The 16267-nt window shown below is 43.4% G+C and overlaps 1 protein-coding gene across 1 annotated transcript in view; it reads right to left on the bottom strand.

The window, feature by feature from the left end:
• The window catches only part of CAPRIN2 (caprin family member 2), a 56198-nt gene extending 40487 nt beyond the window's left edge, over positions 1 to 15711 (bottom strand). Inside the window, exons 1-5 of the mRNA XM_067536329.1 lie at positions 15589 to 15711; positions 13919 to 14187; positions 11660 to 11722; positions 7140 to 7226; positions 5423 to 5661 (exon numbers count right to left, since the gene is read on the bottom strand). Of these exons, the coding sequence (XP_067392430.1) occupies positions 5423 to 5661; positions 7140 to 7226; positions 11660 to 11722; positions 13919 to 14187; positions 15589 to 15592 (662 nt within the window). The 5' untranslated portion in view covers positions 15593 to 15711. The remainder of the gene's footprint in view (positions 1 to 5422; positions 5662 to 7139; positions 7227 to 11659; positions 11723 to 13918; positions 14188 to 15588) is intronic.
• Positions 15712 to 16267: the final 556 nt, after the last annotated feature.

Raw genomic sequence — 16267 nt, 5'->3', positions numbered from 1 at the left:
CTGCTTGGTGAAAGTATTACAGTGGAAAGCACTCAATATTGGCACTTCATTGTACTGTCAGAGGCTGGACAGACTGAAGAGTGTTGTAGCAGGACCAGTCACAAATAACTTGCACCGCGGGGGATCAGAATGCATGCATCTCCTCAGCCATTTGCCCACTTCAACATTTGAGCCCTGTGGAGTAACTTGTTCTCCAAGATTGGTCACACATGTCCATTCCACTCTGGGTGTCCGTGCCCAGCCATTAGAAACTTTTTCCTATCAGCCATACCTGTTGGACGGCTCAAGCTCCCCCTGCTACCACACCATTAAGTACAGGTATAATGGGCAAAGCCAGCCGTCGCTTTCCCTCAGGTCCTTGCCGGAACTCCGAAGTAGAGGGATAGGAGGGCAGTTCATGGAATGGACATGTGCACACATACAGCTGTGATAATGGCCATCAAAACTGCCACTTTCATAGATAGATGCAGCAGAGAACAGGTAGCCAACAAGAGCTGCATGTGGCTCTTTGCTCAGACAAATGCTGAGCTGGGGAGAAGAGGGGGAGTGAAATTGACAAGCTGCTGTCAAAATTGACAGATCAGTGCTAACTGTTGAAGGCTAGAGAGAGGAGGGGGAGTGAAATTGACACGCTGCCTGAGGGCAAGGTAACTGCGGCTTTGTCTCTCACTGGTTGGCCACCCCTGGACTAGACAAACCTTTCAAGGACAGTCCAGATCAGTGTAACCTTTTTGATACCAGGGCTTGCTGCCTTCCTAAACTGTCTGGGAGATCTCAAGGGACAGTCACTGAGCCACAGACTGGTCATTGAGAAACACTGGTCTAGATAATGTTTAGTCTTGATTCAGACTATTGCGATCCCTTCCACTCTACATTTCTATTATTCTATTAAGCAGAACTTCTTGAACCACTTCAGAGCAAGACTGCTCTCTATTATCTAGCTATGGAGCCTCCATGGAGTTTAATGAAGGGGCTGTAGGTCCAGGTGGAGTGGGAGACCATGATCTTGGGAGATTAGCTACAAGTCTAGGGGAAGCAAAATTGGAGGTTTCACTGACAGTGCCAAGAGTGTAAAGAACCACTGTGATGGGCAATTGCTGGAGTTAAAAGTCTGACTCTGGCCTGGTCCTGTTTTAGTAATACCCTGTGAATGAGTGGGGTTGATAGAAAAGCATAGAGGAGCCTGCCAGACCATGGCAGTAAAAGACATCAGTTATGGAACCCAGGCTGTGACCCCCTAGAGAACAGAACTTCTGACATTGTGACAAACAGGTCTACTTGGGAAAATCCCCAGTACTGGAAGATGTGTCTAGCCACATCTGCATGTGACCACTTGTGGTGACTCAAATGATCTGCTCAGGCAGTCTGCTATATTGTTTTGTACCTCCAGCAGGTAAGATGCTTCTAGATCTGAGTTGGCAATACAGAGTTCCCAGAGTAGAGTCACCTTCTGACAGAGTGGAGAAGAGCAGGCTCCCCTCTGCTTGTTGAGGTAGAAGGTTTGAAAGGATTAGCAGGCTGCTTCCCTGATCTGTGATTGAAATATTTGGTATATCAGCCTGAAAGCTTTGTTCTGACATTAATGTGTAAAGCAAAGTCTTTGAGGACCACTGATCCTGCATCTGTAGAGAACAAAGGTAGGCTCTCCATCCTAGACCAGATGCATCTGTTGCTAGCGTGAGCATCAGTTGCAGGCAGGCAAATGGAACGTAGGCACACGCACTGGTGAACAAATCCAGGCAATCCAGGGAAGTGAGGATGTGGTGAGAGTGCCCTTACCAGAGTCTAGGTGATGGTAGCTTGGTAAGTAGATTGCAGCGTTGGTTGGCATCGAAGTTCTGAAGCACAGTCTGGTGTATTGAACCACGTAGATGTAAGGCGCTATATATCCCAGACGCCTCAGACAGTCGTGAGTGGGTGAGCTTCAAACCTACAATAATTGATTGATTGCCTGGAACCTGGAGTCAGAAAAAGGCCCTAGCTTTTAAAGAATCTAGTATAGCCTCTATAAACTCTATCCTCTGAACCAGGGAAAGGAGAGGTTTTTCTACATTAATAATCCCAGGGCAGTGAACATTGACTGGTTCAGGACTACACTGCTCTGTACCTGCAGTTGGGAACAGCCCTTGACAAGCTAGTCCTCCAAGTAGGAGTAAACCTGAATTCATGATCTTCAGAGGAATGCAGCTACTACTGCCATAACTTCTGTAAAGACCCTGGGTGCTGCTGACAGGCCAAAAAGTAGCACAGTGAGCTGGTAATTATTTTGATTTACCAGAAATCAGAGATACTTCCTGTGTGCTTGATTGCCACATGGAAGTAGGCATCCTTTAAGTTGCGGGCTAATCAGTCTCCAGGATGGAAATAGTAGAAGTTAGGATGACCATGCAGAATTTTTCAAGAACCTGTTGAGTTGACAAAGGTCATATTGGTCTGAAACATTCCCCCGACATTATCATTGTGATTAGGAAATAATGGAACCACATGGAATACATTCTATGGCTCTCAATTGAAGGAGATCCTCATTCAAGAGGTGTAGTAGCACCTCATGAGAGTGGTCCCTGGAGAGGGATGGGTATGGTGGGGAGAGAAGCGAACTGGAGAGTATATCCCACCTCCACAGTGCTCAAGACCCACTGTGTCGAATAATTTGGGATCAAGTATTGTAGAAGTGGGACAGTTTATGAAGGTGTGGGAAATTGGATCTGGAGAGATGGAAACTGTTATGGTGACCTCGACCAGCCCATCAAAGTGACTGCTTTGTACTTCCCGGGTGTCTTAAAGGGACTAGAGCTGGAGCCAAAGCAGCAGAAGGAGAAGACTGATGCCCAAGTCCTGTCAAGAAGGTCAAGCAGAATACCAGTGCATCTGCTGGGGCTGACAGTTCTCTCTGACCAGGGCAGCTGTGCACAAATCTAAGGACTTGAAAGTGGCTCTAGAGTCCTTAAGCCCATGGAGCTTGCTGTCCATATGGCCTGAGACTAGAGAAGGACCCTCAAATCGTACATCCTGAATAGTATTCTGGACTTCAGAGGGAAGACCAGAAGACTGCAACCAGATTATCTTCATTTAGCAACTGCAAAAGCCATGGTTCTAGCTGCTGAGTCCGCTGCATCCAGCCCTACCTACAGTTATGTTCTTGTCACTTGTCTACCTCCCTGACCATGGAGAATGCTATACAGGAGCCCTCTTCCAGCAGCTGCTCTCTGAACTTCTCCAAGGAGCCCCATAAATTAAAATCATACCATCCCAGCAGAGCCTGTTGGTTAGTAATACACAGCTGCAAACCCCATCAGAGAAATCTTTCTGCCAAAAAAAATCCAGCCTTATGTGGGGGTGGCAGCCTGGTGCCCTTGTCACTCACACTCTCCCATTAGCAGCTGTCATGGCTAATAAGCCCTATGATGGGTGAGTACAGAGATACTTAAAACCTTGGAAGAGTTCACAGTATTTTCTTCCTGCCTTTTTGAGGGGGGAGGTAATGAAAACAGTCTGCCATAGAGCCTTTATAGGCTCTAGTATTGCCTTATTAATTGGCAGAGCCACCATGGAGTGACCCACAGATGATAAAATGTCAGCCAGGTGATCTAAGGACTCCCTGACCTGCACACCCAAGTCTGAAGACTCTTCAACAACTCCTGATAAACTTTATCAGGATGAGGAGAAGTTGCCCCAATGAAACTTCTTCCTCTTCACCCTCTCCAGATGAAGCTATGACTGAAAGGAGTAGTCTCTTCTTCCAGCTGTTGCTCTGGCTCTAGGACCTGTTCTTGATGCTCAGTATCAGGCTTGCTACCGGACTCTGAAAATTGAGCCACCTGGTGCACAGACTTCACCCTTCTAGATGACAGCACTGATTACACAGTGAGGGGAAGATCGGGAAGCCAGGAGAATCCTCAAGTCTTCCAAAACAGCCACTGGTACAGGGCCAGACCCTATTGGCCTATCCACATTCCCATGGCAGTTCCCATTGACAGGTCATAGTGGTAGGCTGGGAGAGGGAATCAGATCAGAAGGTCCTGCTTTGGATTTGTAAGATACACCATCTCACCTCTGAGTCTGATGAGGAAGACTCCCCTTCCTCTGACTATGGAGGGACTAATATAGTTTGTGACAAGGACTGGTGCTGAAAACCTGGTGATGGGAGGAGCATCACCATCATTACGTTTCCCCTCGGGTAGTACTCGAAGGGCTGCCTGTATGGGAAGCAGGCTGCTGCAGCATCAGAAGTTGAATTTCCAGTACCGGATGGGGTAATGGTGCTGAGGGATCCAACTCCTGTGGTGATGGACACCAGCACTGAACAGCAGAGCAGATTCTTTGCCACCCAAACACCTCTAGAGCAGACAGCACTGAGACAGTCTTCTGCAATGTTGAAGGTAACAGTACTGGTTCTGGCATGGGGCTTGACGGTGCTCTTTGCAGCTCTGGAGCTAACTGTGCCGACTTAGGCACCAGTTTAGAGGAGCAGTGCTTAGGTTTCAGGTGCACTCTACTCAACTCCTTGTCCCTCTTAGCAGACAGAGTGGAGACATTCCTGTGGCTAGGGCTTCTTTGGAAATCTTCTATTTCTTCCTCAGTAGAGCAAAGGAGATCAATGCTGAGATCCAGCTAAAGCTGGATACATGCTTCTCATGGAACTCGCAGCACTCAGCCCAGAATCAAACCAGGACAACTCCAATGGTGGCCTGAGCACTGCCTTCCTCAGAAGAATTTCAGCCTAGCCTCCCTCATGCTAGGCTTGATTTCCCTGAAAATCTGTCACTGGTCTGGTGTGCCTCACCCAAGCACTTCAGGCAGCTATTGTGTGGGTCACCTCACTGGCACAGGCCTCGAGCAAGAAAGCTTGAATCAGACATGAGGGCATACCTCAGTACTGTATGCAGAAGAAGCCAGGATATGGGAAAAACAGAAAAGTGTTTTGTTTTTTTTTTAAAAACAAAACTATACTAACCAGACTAATCATTAGACTGACTGACTATATTATACATACTATTATACACAAAAGCTGAAAGAGAGAGAGAACAAACTATTGGTATTTAGCAGGGTTCCAACCAACCACAAGAAAGAAGAAATTGAGGGGGGATAAGGGCAGCTCTGCCCTTTATACTTGCATGCAGTGGCATGTGGCAGCAGGGGGAGTTCAAGCTGCCCAACAAGTACTACTGAGGGAAAAAGTTTGACCACTATGCACTGGGCACACAGATAAATTGATTGCACATGTGCAAATAGCTGAATTACCTCTTCTAGTATGTGCCAGATCCTAAATTGCTGTTCTAATAAATTGTTGTGTTTACATGGTTTTTTTTAAGAACATGCTATATATTTTATTTTGAGACACTTGTGCCTTAAAATATTAGAGTTTGAGAGCTGTTCTCTATTATGACAGATATAGAAGACTGATTAGCCAGAAAAAACCTACCTTAGGCTCCCATTTCTTTCTGCACATGTCAGTTTTGCAAATCTAATGAGGTAGTCTAGTTCTTTAGAAGGCAAATATATTGCACCGTTCAAGCCACCTTTGAAGTCTTTCTGAACATGCTCTTGAGTGAAATTCTGCAGCACATACTGGACTTGCAATATTGTACGCAGCTTTTTCTTCTCTGCTTCAAGCTTCATTACAGTCTCCCGTCTTTGAGCTTTCTTCTGTGCTTTCAGCAGCTGTTAGAACACAAGAGTGAGTTGGCCCACTACACAGGCTATGAACTGATTGGGTACTGGACTGCAAATTAGAAACTGAGGGCCAAATTTACAAAGGTAGTTACGCACCTAAAGGTGCGGATAAGGGTTTAGGGGGATTTACAAAAGCACCTAACCCATTTAGGCACTTCTTAAAACCCAGTAAGCACTTATCTGCATCTTTAGATGCCTAACTACCTTTGTAAATCTGGCCCTCAGTTTCTAACCCTTCACTTAATGCCAATTGCCCTCTTTGGCCTAAAAAGAAGCACAAGTTATATTTGAGTAATACACAGATGAGTAACAGTTACATCCAGAAGCTTATGAAACTAACAGCTATAAGAACCCATATACCTATAAGTGGTGGCACTGCAACTTCCAGGACTCAGTGGGTTAAAAGACTGTTTCTAGAGTAACTGGTTACCATTCACTGTAGTCCTTAGGCTAGTGAGAAAGAACAAAATTGTACCTAAAACTGATACAGAAATGAAAAAGGAAAGACTTCTCTAGAACTGCTTAGATTCTAGCCAACAACAACAGGACCTGTTTTATGGAACCTGTCATATCCCAAATAAGGCAGGGAGCTGGTCCGTCACTGCACTGCAAAGTGTAGGATTTTATCCCATAGCTCTGGATTAAAACTTTTGAAGAGGAGAATGTTTGCTATAACTATAGGCTAACTTCTACTCAAGACAACCTCACAAAGTCTCACTTAATGGGCAAAGCCTTTGTAAAGTGAGTAACATCCCCAGTTCTAGAATGTGAGAATTGCATATGAGCCCCAAATCCTGGGTAATTTTGCATTACTGTTTTTGGTTCTTCATACCCAATACTTCCACCACTTTTCCATTCGTTTATTTTGTGCTTGAAGCCAAGTCAACTGGCAGGAACAGAAACGGAGTTCTTTGCCTTTTGCAAACAGATTAAGTATAATCTAGCTTCTGCAGAGAACTTCTGCACATGGTTCGCTAAGAATTGAGAGTTCAGTCCTGAAACTCAGACTGACTAAAAGGTTAGCTATTGTACAAATTGATTTGTTCACTTGAACCTGGAGTCATCTAAAGTTGACTGCACTCTGGATACAAGGCATTTGAGTAGTGGTTTTATGAGACTAGACTCTTAAATCACTGGCCTTCACATTCTAGCTACAGTAAGTGCAAATGTCTAAAGTGATCCTATACCTTGAACACATTTTCACCCCTTCAGAAAAAATTTGAGCTTTACAATTACAGTTCTTAGATTAAGATGTAGAACAGGATAGCCTCAATGTCAGCTAGCCATAAAATCAAAATTAAAAAGCTAGAAATACTAGCTTTGCATTCTAGAAAATTACTACCGGCAAGTCATGACTACCAGCTCCCTCTTTTTAGATTAGCACCTTAGATACATGGTTACACAAAGCTTCTGATCTTTGATCACTTAACAGACGTTTAGAGCACAAAAGTGTAGGTTTTACTTACATCTTGGCTAAGTCCAGAAAAAGTCTTTTGAAGCTCCTTGGCAAACTCCAAGTTGTGTAACACTTCATCATATTTCTCCACTGCCTCCTGCAATAGGCAGATTTCAAACTAGTGGTGCATTTATCATATATGTGTAATGTGTAGCTAAATCCTAAGAATTCTTACAGTAAACTTTATTTCAACTGTTAGTACTCAGGCTAAATTATACAACTTATTACATGCTCAATTTTGTTTATAAGGAATATTATCTTAAGTCACTTCAACTGAAAATAGTTCCTATTATGACATGTAACACCCAAGATTACTATACCTGAGGTTAGGGAGAAACTAATATTTTGGGTTGACCTCTGTATAGACACTTTCACCAATTCTGCATATTCTTAAACTGTAAACTCTCCAGGGCAGGGACTGTCCCTTCATACAGGTTAATTGGATGCTTAGTGCAATGCTGCCTTATCCTGATCGGGAAGCTTGGACACTATCATAAATTTATATTATTCAGCTTTTCCTTTAGTTTATGTAGGTGTCAGAGCAACAGGGACAGAAAATACATCAAGACAAAAGCAATTTTATAACCACAGATGCTGATTAAATCAAGTTTATGTTCCTTTAAAAAGGTGTACAATATAGCTAGCTTCACATTAGCAGAATCCTTTTGGAAATTAGTCTACTCATAGAAGTCACATCTGGAAAAGGAATTCCTATCTGCTTCTCTAACACCTCTAACCAAAGTTTAGTTCTCATTCTCAAGACTTGATAACAGAGCTTCTCTGAATTATTCCCTTAAGATACATGTCTGGCTGTTGAACGCCCAAGTCTATGTTTCATGAAACTTGTTTACAGTAACCTTAAAAGTATGAATTCTCAAGTTTCATATGCACTTTGAAGATAATAATTCCTACAGTGTTGCAAAATGCTATAATATTTAATATAGATATTACATGGGAGTCAGAGTGAAAGCAATTAGTCCAGACTATTTGTAGTATGTAACGTGAAGTTTTAAAGTTTGATTGAAGGGATGCTGTCAAGTCAATGCAGCCAGAGCACCTCAACTAGGAGGTTGATTTCTTTGTATTCTTTACAATCTCAGAGTTCGGTTAACGACTCCAGGAAGATATGTAGCGGACTAAAAAACTGTTGGTTAGATTTGGATCAGATACTTACCAAGTTAAAGAAGCATTTAGAACCAGGAAGAGCTAGTATATAGTTATCAATTATACTTGCATAAAAGTAAGCAGTCTTTTCCTTTTAGGCATCAGTTTAATTATGTTCAGCAATTTAAAATAAAGCACAGATCAATTATCTGGGAGATTTCACTTTAGCTTCAATTTTTATTTTTCCATATAATGTTTTAATGATGTCACTGTACGTGACCAACTGTGTTTAATTCTAATCACTCCACTTAAGGCAAGAAACTTGAGACCAGGCCCCAAAATGCCAAATTGGATCATATTATATTGATGTCATGCTCTTATATTCAATAGACAGTTTCCAATGAGAAAAACTGGATTTTAAGTGGCTCTTTAATCACTTAATCTTTCCAAAAAGGATGTTACTACTGCAAACACTGTAGTGCTTTCATATGGACAGCAAGGAGTCCCCCAAGCAAATACCCAATTCTTGGTTTCCACTCAGCATGAAGTAGAGATCTTGAACTCAAGTTTGAGAAAGTTTGTTCTGAAACTAGCCTCTTCCACCATGACTAATCTCCAAACAAATAGTGGAATTTGAACGTATTCGTAGAAGTTGCAATGTAAATTTAACCTCCTGCCCTAATCTAATAGATTAGGGGCACATCCAAAGACATTAGCCCTAAGCAAGAGTGATACAAATATTATAAATTGCACAATAACTTAAATATGATTAACATTTCAATCTTGTATTTATTATTTGTATTACCATAGCACATAGGAGCCTAGTCATGAAAAAGCATACAAGACACCAGACTGAATGACTTACAGTACTTTAGGCTAGTTTGTAGTCAATAAATGGCTCCTCATCCTCTTTACCAAGTAATCATACTAACAAAAGTCCTTAGAAAAATAAGTTTCACATTGATACTTTGTGTAATATACTGAGAGCTAGCATTTGAGATCTTCTGAAAACTAGATTAGCTCTTAAATATGAAGATCACATTTAAAGAGCTAGAGAGGCAGCACTGCCCATAAAGCAGTTAAGGTACAGGTAACCACATACCGACCCCTTGATCCATAGGGAGCTATGGGCCACCACCTGGACTGAATTTTTCCTACAAATTAGGGTTCCGTCTTCCCAAGATAGTTTCATATTAAATGATGTTTCATTCCAGAAATCTGACAGACTTGGCCCATGAACAACAGAAGAGATTAGTTTGAAAGTAACAGTCCCTGGTAAAGCAAGCTGATTATCACATGCACACACTTGTTCAGAGTGAGGAGCAAGACTGATCCTTAAGTGAACCTGATTGATCTGTTAGGGGATACAATATCGGGGTGAAGCTTCTCTCCTTCAGAGGTGAAGTAGCCAGGATGAAAGGGGAGTGCTCATCACATGCAGTATTTGGATGGAATTTTCATAAATACTAAAAGCTCACAAATGTGAACTTCTCTGAATCCTCATTGCTGCAGGGGAGAGAAAGCTTTCCCTGAAAGGGTAAGTTAGCATGGGTTTGGTTAGGACAGCTTTTTACCTTTAATATCGAAGATTATACTGTTGGTTAAAGCTTGTTACACAAAATGCTCGTCACATTTAACATAGGCTTTCCCAACATTTGAGTCATATTAGTCCTCTGGTTTTTAGTTGTCTATCAATGACCTATAGTGAGATCCTGATTTTTTAAAATTCTCACTTTTAAATTACTGAAAGGGTTAAGAAAAAACACTTCTAACATTAGGTTACCAGTGTAGCTTTTAAAATGCTGACATCACTTTTTTGAATCTCAGATGAAAAAAGTTAAAGTCAGTGGTTCTAGCATCACTTGTCTAGTCATTTTCAGATTCAGTGCTGCAATGTGCAAGTTGCAAATAATGCAAGGGAAGTATTTACATATTAGCAACTTTACCATAGTATCTAGCTAGGAGCATTGTATGTCTCCTTTTATTCCACAGCCTAAGTTTTCTATCTAGACACCCCTCTCCCCACTTTAAAACAGTTTCCAGGACCACCTTCAAAACGTGGTTTGAATACTGAATCCTAAAGAAGGAAGTAGGAAGAGTAGAAGCTGTTCCTCAAGAGCACAGTCCTGTTCAATAGCTTCAACTCTGGAAACTGAGGAGCAACTGTGATCTTACATTATTAACAGCAGACTCTGGCCTGCACAACTCCAAGGATAATAGGATAGGAGTAAAAGGTCTACTTTTCACTTCAGACAATAAAATTTCACCTATTTCATTTCTAGTGTTTTTAGAATAAAGAGGGTTAGAAAGAGACAAGTTTCCTGAACTGTGTCACCCCTAACAAGCAGTGTTCCTATTACATTTCTTAGCGTCACTTTTGATATGACATTCTACATGTCAGCAGGCTGCACCCATTTTGATCAGAAAAACAGCATTTAACACGAGACAATTAAAAATATATATATACCTAGGTTGTACTTCTCAGCCTGCTACTAATTGTATCCAATTTCCCTTTCCAGCAGTATCTATGTTCTCCATTAGACTAGTAATTTAGCTGACTTCCTATATAAAAGGAATGTAATTGCCATGACACCACAAGAGTCCAGTTGCATCAACGAAGGCGCCATCTGGACTCATCTCTGCCAATGGAGGATATTCACTGATCACACTGGTGCAGCCACCCATAACTCTGCTCCTGACCATTAGGCCACCTTGGGATAATTCTTCTGCAAGGCTACATGGACTGCCTCAAGAATGCTTTGCTGCCTCAGAGCACTGGTCTACATTTAAGTTTAGCATGTTAGAACACAACCTTGAAGAGTTAAGAAAACAAGGCATTAGGATTACCTTAGCTGGTCATGGCTAGCGTTAATTTAAGTCTAGTGTTAAAGTCAGTTGGGTCATGGTTAACATCACTATCCCTGTCTACATGAAGTGCTATGCCATGTTTATGTTAGTTACCACAACAGAGGGTTCTGTTTTAAAGTGATGTAATTTCCCAATGTGAAAAACCCTACATGGATACCACCTCCAAAGATTACAACTGCAGATGAGAGGTTGAAAGCATAGCAGATGCTTAGTGACATCTGGACAGCATGTGCTTAAAGAAATGGAACTTGGCACCTGCTCTGGAACCATCTTGGTTTACCTCAATACCCAATTTGAAAGGTAAAACAGGATAAACTTTAGGGCAACCAAACTGTCATTTTTCAGCTTCTCTAGCACAAGCCACCTATTTCATTTTGCTTTGTGAATACCATTATATGAGCTTTCAGATGCTGCTTGGTGCAACTTTTATGAAGCTAGCATTGCTAACAGTTCTCCAGTAGGATTCTTCAAACGTGTTGGAGATGAGGCTGAAGTTGCTGAAGCTTTCAAACTTTACCCTACACAAAACTGTTTACCAAGAAAAGTGAGCAAACTCACCAACTGGTCCTGATTGAGGGCTTCTCCCTTCTTCAGGCGATCCCTGTAGTCTTCAAGTTTGAGCTACGGAGAAAAGATTATTTGTTATATACAGATCATGCATACAGCATGGAAAGAGAAATTCAGCTTTTCCATGTATATCTTGGTCTTAAGTTGATGTGCTGCAGCTAAAAATAATTTGATTGGTTCTGTCCATTTTTCCCCATTACATTCAAATGTTTTTCAAGGCACTATACAATGCTGCCTACATTTAAGCCATTACTACCTACTATGTATTTTATGACTTATGATCTGTCATCTCTTCTTGCCTTGCTGCCTCCTTTGTCTCACTTGCACTGCCATGTCTTTCATATTCCCCCCTAGGCCTTTAACAAGCTTCCCTTATGTATAACATAGGTGCTCCAACTCCTTCAAACCTCTCTTTTTAGAGGGTCACTTCTGTCTAGCTCTCCATAGCTAAATTACATTCCAATATATACTCCTATTCTGACTACCTTATTCTCAGACCAAAAACCAAGGATCTTTCAAGGTTATATATGCAGTATACTTCGAATCTTATCTTTTATAATCTTCATCCTTCCCTTTCCTACCTCATGATTACATGTCTATCTAGTTTAGATTAGAAAGGTATTCAGTGCAGGGACTACACATTATTTCTGCTAAGTCCCTGATTAATAAATTATATACTAAAAGCTACAAAGACTCTGTTGTTCACTAGCCTTAATACATACATGCAGTTTAATAAATTAGAAGAGTTTTGCAAAGTTAAGCATTGTACAAGTCAAGAAATTCAGCAGTGAACCACAGTAATGAATTGATTGTATGCAGGCAAATAAGTGTTAATTACTTACATGTACCAAAACTATGAGCATAAGAAACTAAAGAAAAGAATGCATCCTCTTTCAACTATTTTTGAGTAGTAATTTATACTGATTTTTGCATGACTATGAGGGGCCCTACTATAATGCATAAGCAATAGAAGAATCAAGGATGCCAGGGAAACGAGGTTAAAAAATTTTATTTGTGCAGATGGAATACCAATGTACAGTATATAGAATTGCTTTAAAGAATTAAAGCTAGAGGAGGAAAACCGCCAACAGAAGGGCACTAAGCCACTGTAATGCATGAACTGTGCATATCCCCATATCTCAGCCAAATACAGGTAAAAATGGTATTTTAGAGCACAAAAATAGTAATAGTTTGAACTCTGATGCTAAACAAACAAGATGATTTTCATGGAACTTTAGAAAATGCATCCTGATTGATGAAACAAGAAAATTCTTCCCAAATGTTTGAAAATTACAAGTGAAAACCCCTTGAGAATGCAAGTGGCATTTCAACCATAACAAACATTTCAATTGCAATGCTGTCAATTATCCAGTTGTCTGAATTCCTAATTTAAGATTTGCCTGACATTCACCTATATTAAGCCACAAAAAGTGCAGCTCGATATAGTCCTTCAGAGTGACAGCTCCTTAACAGACTGCTAAGCTTTTCACTAGAGCTTTCAAAATGCTTAAAATCAAAATGGCAGTGGAAAACAATCATTTCTTGCAATATTCCACATACCCGAGAAATCCAAGCCTCAAAGTCCATAAAAAGTGAAGAGCAATACATATTTAATATGACCTCATACTTATGAGTCAGAGGAAGCAATTTTATTAATTTGTACTTTTACATGCATCAGTGGATCTTAATATTAGATGCATGTGATCAATACAAGTAGAATACAAAGTTTTCCATGAGTCTGATTATGGATTAGATTTTAACTAGTTCAACTGTTTTGCACACTATTCAAACTTTGAAAACTACAGCAACTGTACTGCAAAACCAACTGCTGCAGAAAACTGATAATGAGGTTTCAAGTTAACTTATCAACCATCTACATCTCCATGCAGTTTCTCTACTTCCCTATTTGAGACAGTAATGTTACGAACGCGTACAATTTTAAACACAACTCACCTGATTCCTCTTTTCAAAGGTATCTGAACAAAAGTCAAAATGTACAAAAATCAGCTATGCTATGTATTACTCTGATGAAATGCCAAAGGACCCCTTATTGAGGGCTGCTGCTGAATATGAACTGCTTTTATTGGTCATTTTACACTAGCTGCAGCAAACCCATTAGGTATGTACTCTATAGGCGTCCCAGATATAAAAATAGATTTATAGCAGGATTTAAAATTTACTATTGATGAGCTGTAACTTGAACTTAATATTTGAAGTATCAATTTCTTCAGCACAGCAAAGAAATGTTACCTTTTTTTTCTCAATGTTCCTGATCTTGTGTTTGAGGCAGATAAGTCCATTATCAATGTAAGTTTCATATGCTTGAGAAGGAGAGGCAGCACAGTTCAGAGCAGACTGCAGTGGGCTCATGGGAGGCTGATTCTCTCCAGGTTGTCCTGGGGTCACCTGCTGCTTGGTCGGCTTCATGCTCTTGTCCTCCTCCCCCCCTTCCGAGCAGTCTGAAGGCAACGGGCCACGGAAAGGGGATTGGGAAAGCTGCACCATTGAAACGGATGGGCCTGCAAAGAAAATGGTTTGTTTAGCTCTATTTCCCTTTCCTAGAACCACAGCATTTGTATTAATAAGTATTTACACTAATAAAACCTTAAAACAGAAAATGAAGACCCAGATGAAAATCAGTATAGGATCTTCCCCATCTTTTTTTCCCCTCACCTATTGAGAATATCAGAAACAGGAATTTCAAACCAGGGAAAACTTTACATTGCATAAGTTTCCCACCCAACCAGACAATAGAAATCCTTCACATAGGCAGTATTAGGCAGCACAGGGGGATGATTCCAGAAACAAGTGTCCATGTGTAATTAGGCTAGTTCCCTGCACACCTCACCCACCGGGGGGAAAAAAACTGCAAGTAAGCAACTGCAGATTCCACTCCCACCCTTCAACCCCAACATGCATTTAACTGGTGTAACTGAGGATACAGTCTCCTCCCTCCCAACTCCAATTAAAGAGGTTTGATGCGGTTCTCCCCTTATCCTTCATGACCTTATAAGCAGCCCAAGAAAACATTTTGATAAAACATTTTAAAATTCAACTGATTAGAGACAGAAGAGTTGCTTAGTAAAAAAGCTTTAGCCAGACACTCAGCTACAGCAGCAGCAACATCCTTGAGAAAGACTCAGCCTAGATCCCCAGCCCAAGACTACCTTTAGGATGTGACAAGAACAGAACTCAGGGGGAAAGGAAGAGATTGAACTTTGAAAGCAGCTGGAATTTCTAGACAAGATTCTCCACCTACATGTCTTCAGCAATGACTGATCACGCTCATTCTTAACTTTGCCTGTCACTGCCAGGCCAAGCCGTGCTAGGGAACCAGCTCCCGGGTCACCCCCACACGGAATTGAAAGGGAAAACAGAACCCCCCCCCCTCCCCTTCGCACGCCCTTCTCAAGCCACCTGCAACAGAGGCGCTGGGAAGGAGGGGTGCAAAGTACCAGCTGACACGGAGCACCACAGGATCAACTACAGGGCTGAGGAGGAAACTTGCAATTGTCCAGGCGTCTGTCGTCAGCGGGACGCTAAGGAGGGTCAGTTTAAAGGGCAGGCTGCCCCCCCCCCCCCATCCCCCGCACTGGGCTCATCACACCCACCCTACCCCGCTAGAAGGGAAGGAGAGGCCGCCCCCCCACAAACACACGGGAAGCTCCCACGACTGCCCCCTTCCCCTGGAAAGGAACGTGGGCGCAAGGAACCGCTGCAGGATGCCCGGCGCCGCCGCACCCCTGCCCCCTCCGCCCGGACATCTAACGCCCGGCTGCGGGCCGGAGAGCGGAGGAGCCCCGGCCTCGCCTCCCCTCCCCCGCGGCGGAGCCCAGCACAGCCACGGCGGGGCCTTGGGGGGGAGGGGCTGCCCGGCGCCGGGGGGGGAAAGGGGGGGAAGATGCTGCCGCTGCCCCCACCCATAGCGCCAGGCACCGGCCGCTGCAGCGGGCTCCGGGATGCAGCTGCAGCGCCGCCGCCGGGCTGAGTGAGGAGGACGCAGCTGCGTCACCGCCGGGGCCGGCCCAGTCACGAGGGAGGGAGTCACTCACTGCCCTGCCCTGCCCTGCCCGCCCCGCCCCGCCCGCTCCCTTCACCTCACTAGCCGAACAGCCTCCGGGCAGCCCTGCCGCCGCCTCCCCCCTTATATACCCTCCGCCCGCCCCGCCGGCCGGGGGAGGAGGGCGCGAGGGACGGGGCGGAGCCTTCATGTGAGGTCACCGCCCGCCTTCCAATCGCCTGCTCCTCTAGCCCGCCCATCGGCCCCGCCTCTCCGGCCCCTACCACGCGCCCGCCCAGCCCCTCCCACGTGACCGGAGGTGGGGGGACCGTTATTGGGGAGGGGTCAGCGGGAGGGGATTGGCTCCCACCACTTTCATTCATCTGCATCTTCTGAGGGGGCGGGGCTATAGCATCTGGCTCTGTGGCTCTGCTCCCTGCCTTCTGGTGGGGGCTGGGCGTAATGAGTTGGGTGAGTCTCAGCCTGCTGCCCAGTACTGCACAAATCAGCACCCTTGGCCCTTCACCTGGCAGCCCCCTCAGCAGAGTATCAAGGACAGAGGGACTGTGCAGTGCAGGAAGGGACCTTAGCTGCCTGGC

This window comes from Emydura macquarii, unplaced genomic scaffold, assembly GCF_026122565.2.
Source record: "Emydura macquarii macquarii isolate MOO-44397 ecotype Brisbane River unplaced genomic scaffold, CSIRO-AGI_Emac_v2 contig_3530, whole genome shotgun sequence".
In the NCBI taxonomy this organism is placed as follows: domain Eukaryota; kingdom Metazoa; phylum Chordata; order Testudines; family Chelidae; genus Emydura; species Emydura macquarii.
This window is presented reverse-complemented; position numbering and strand designations above follow the sequence as displayed.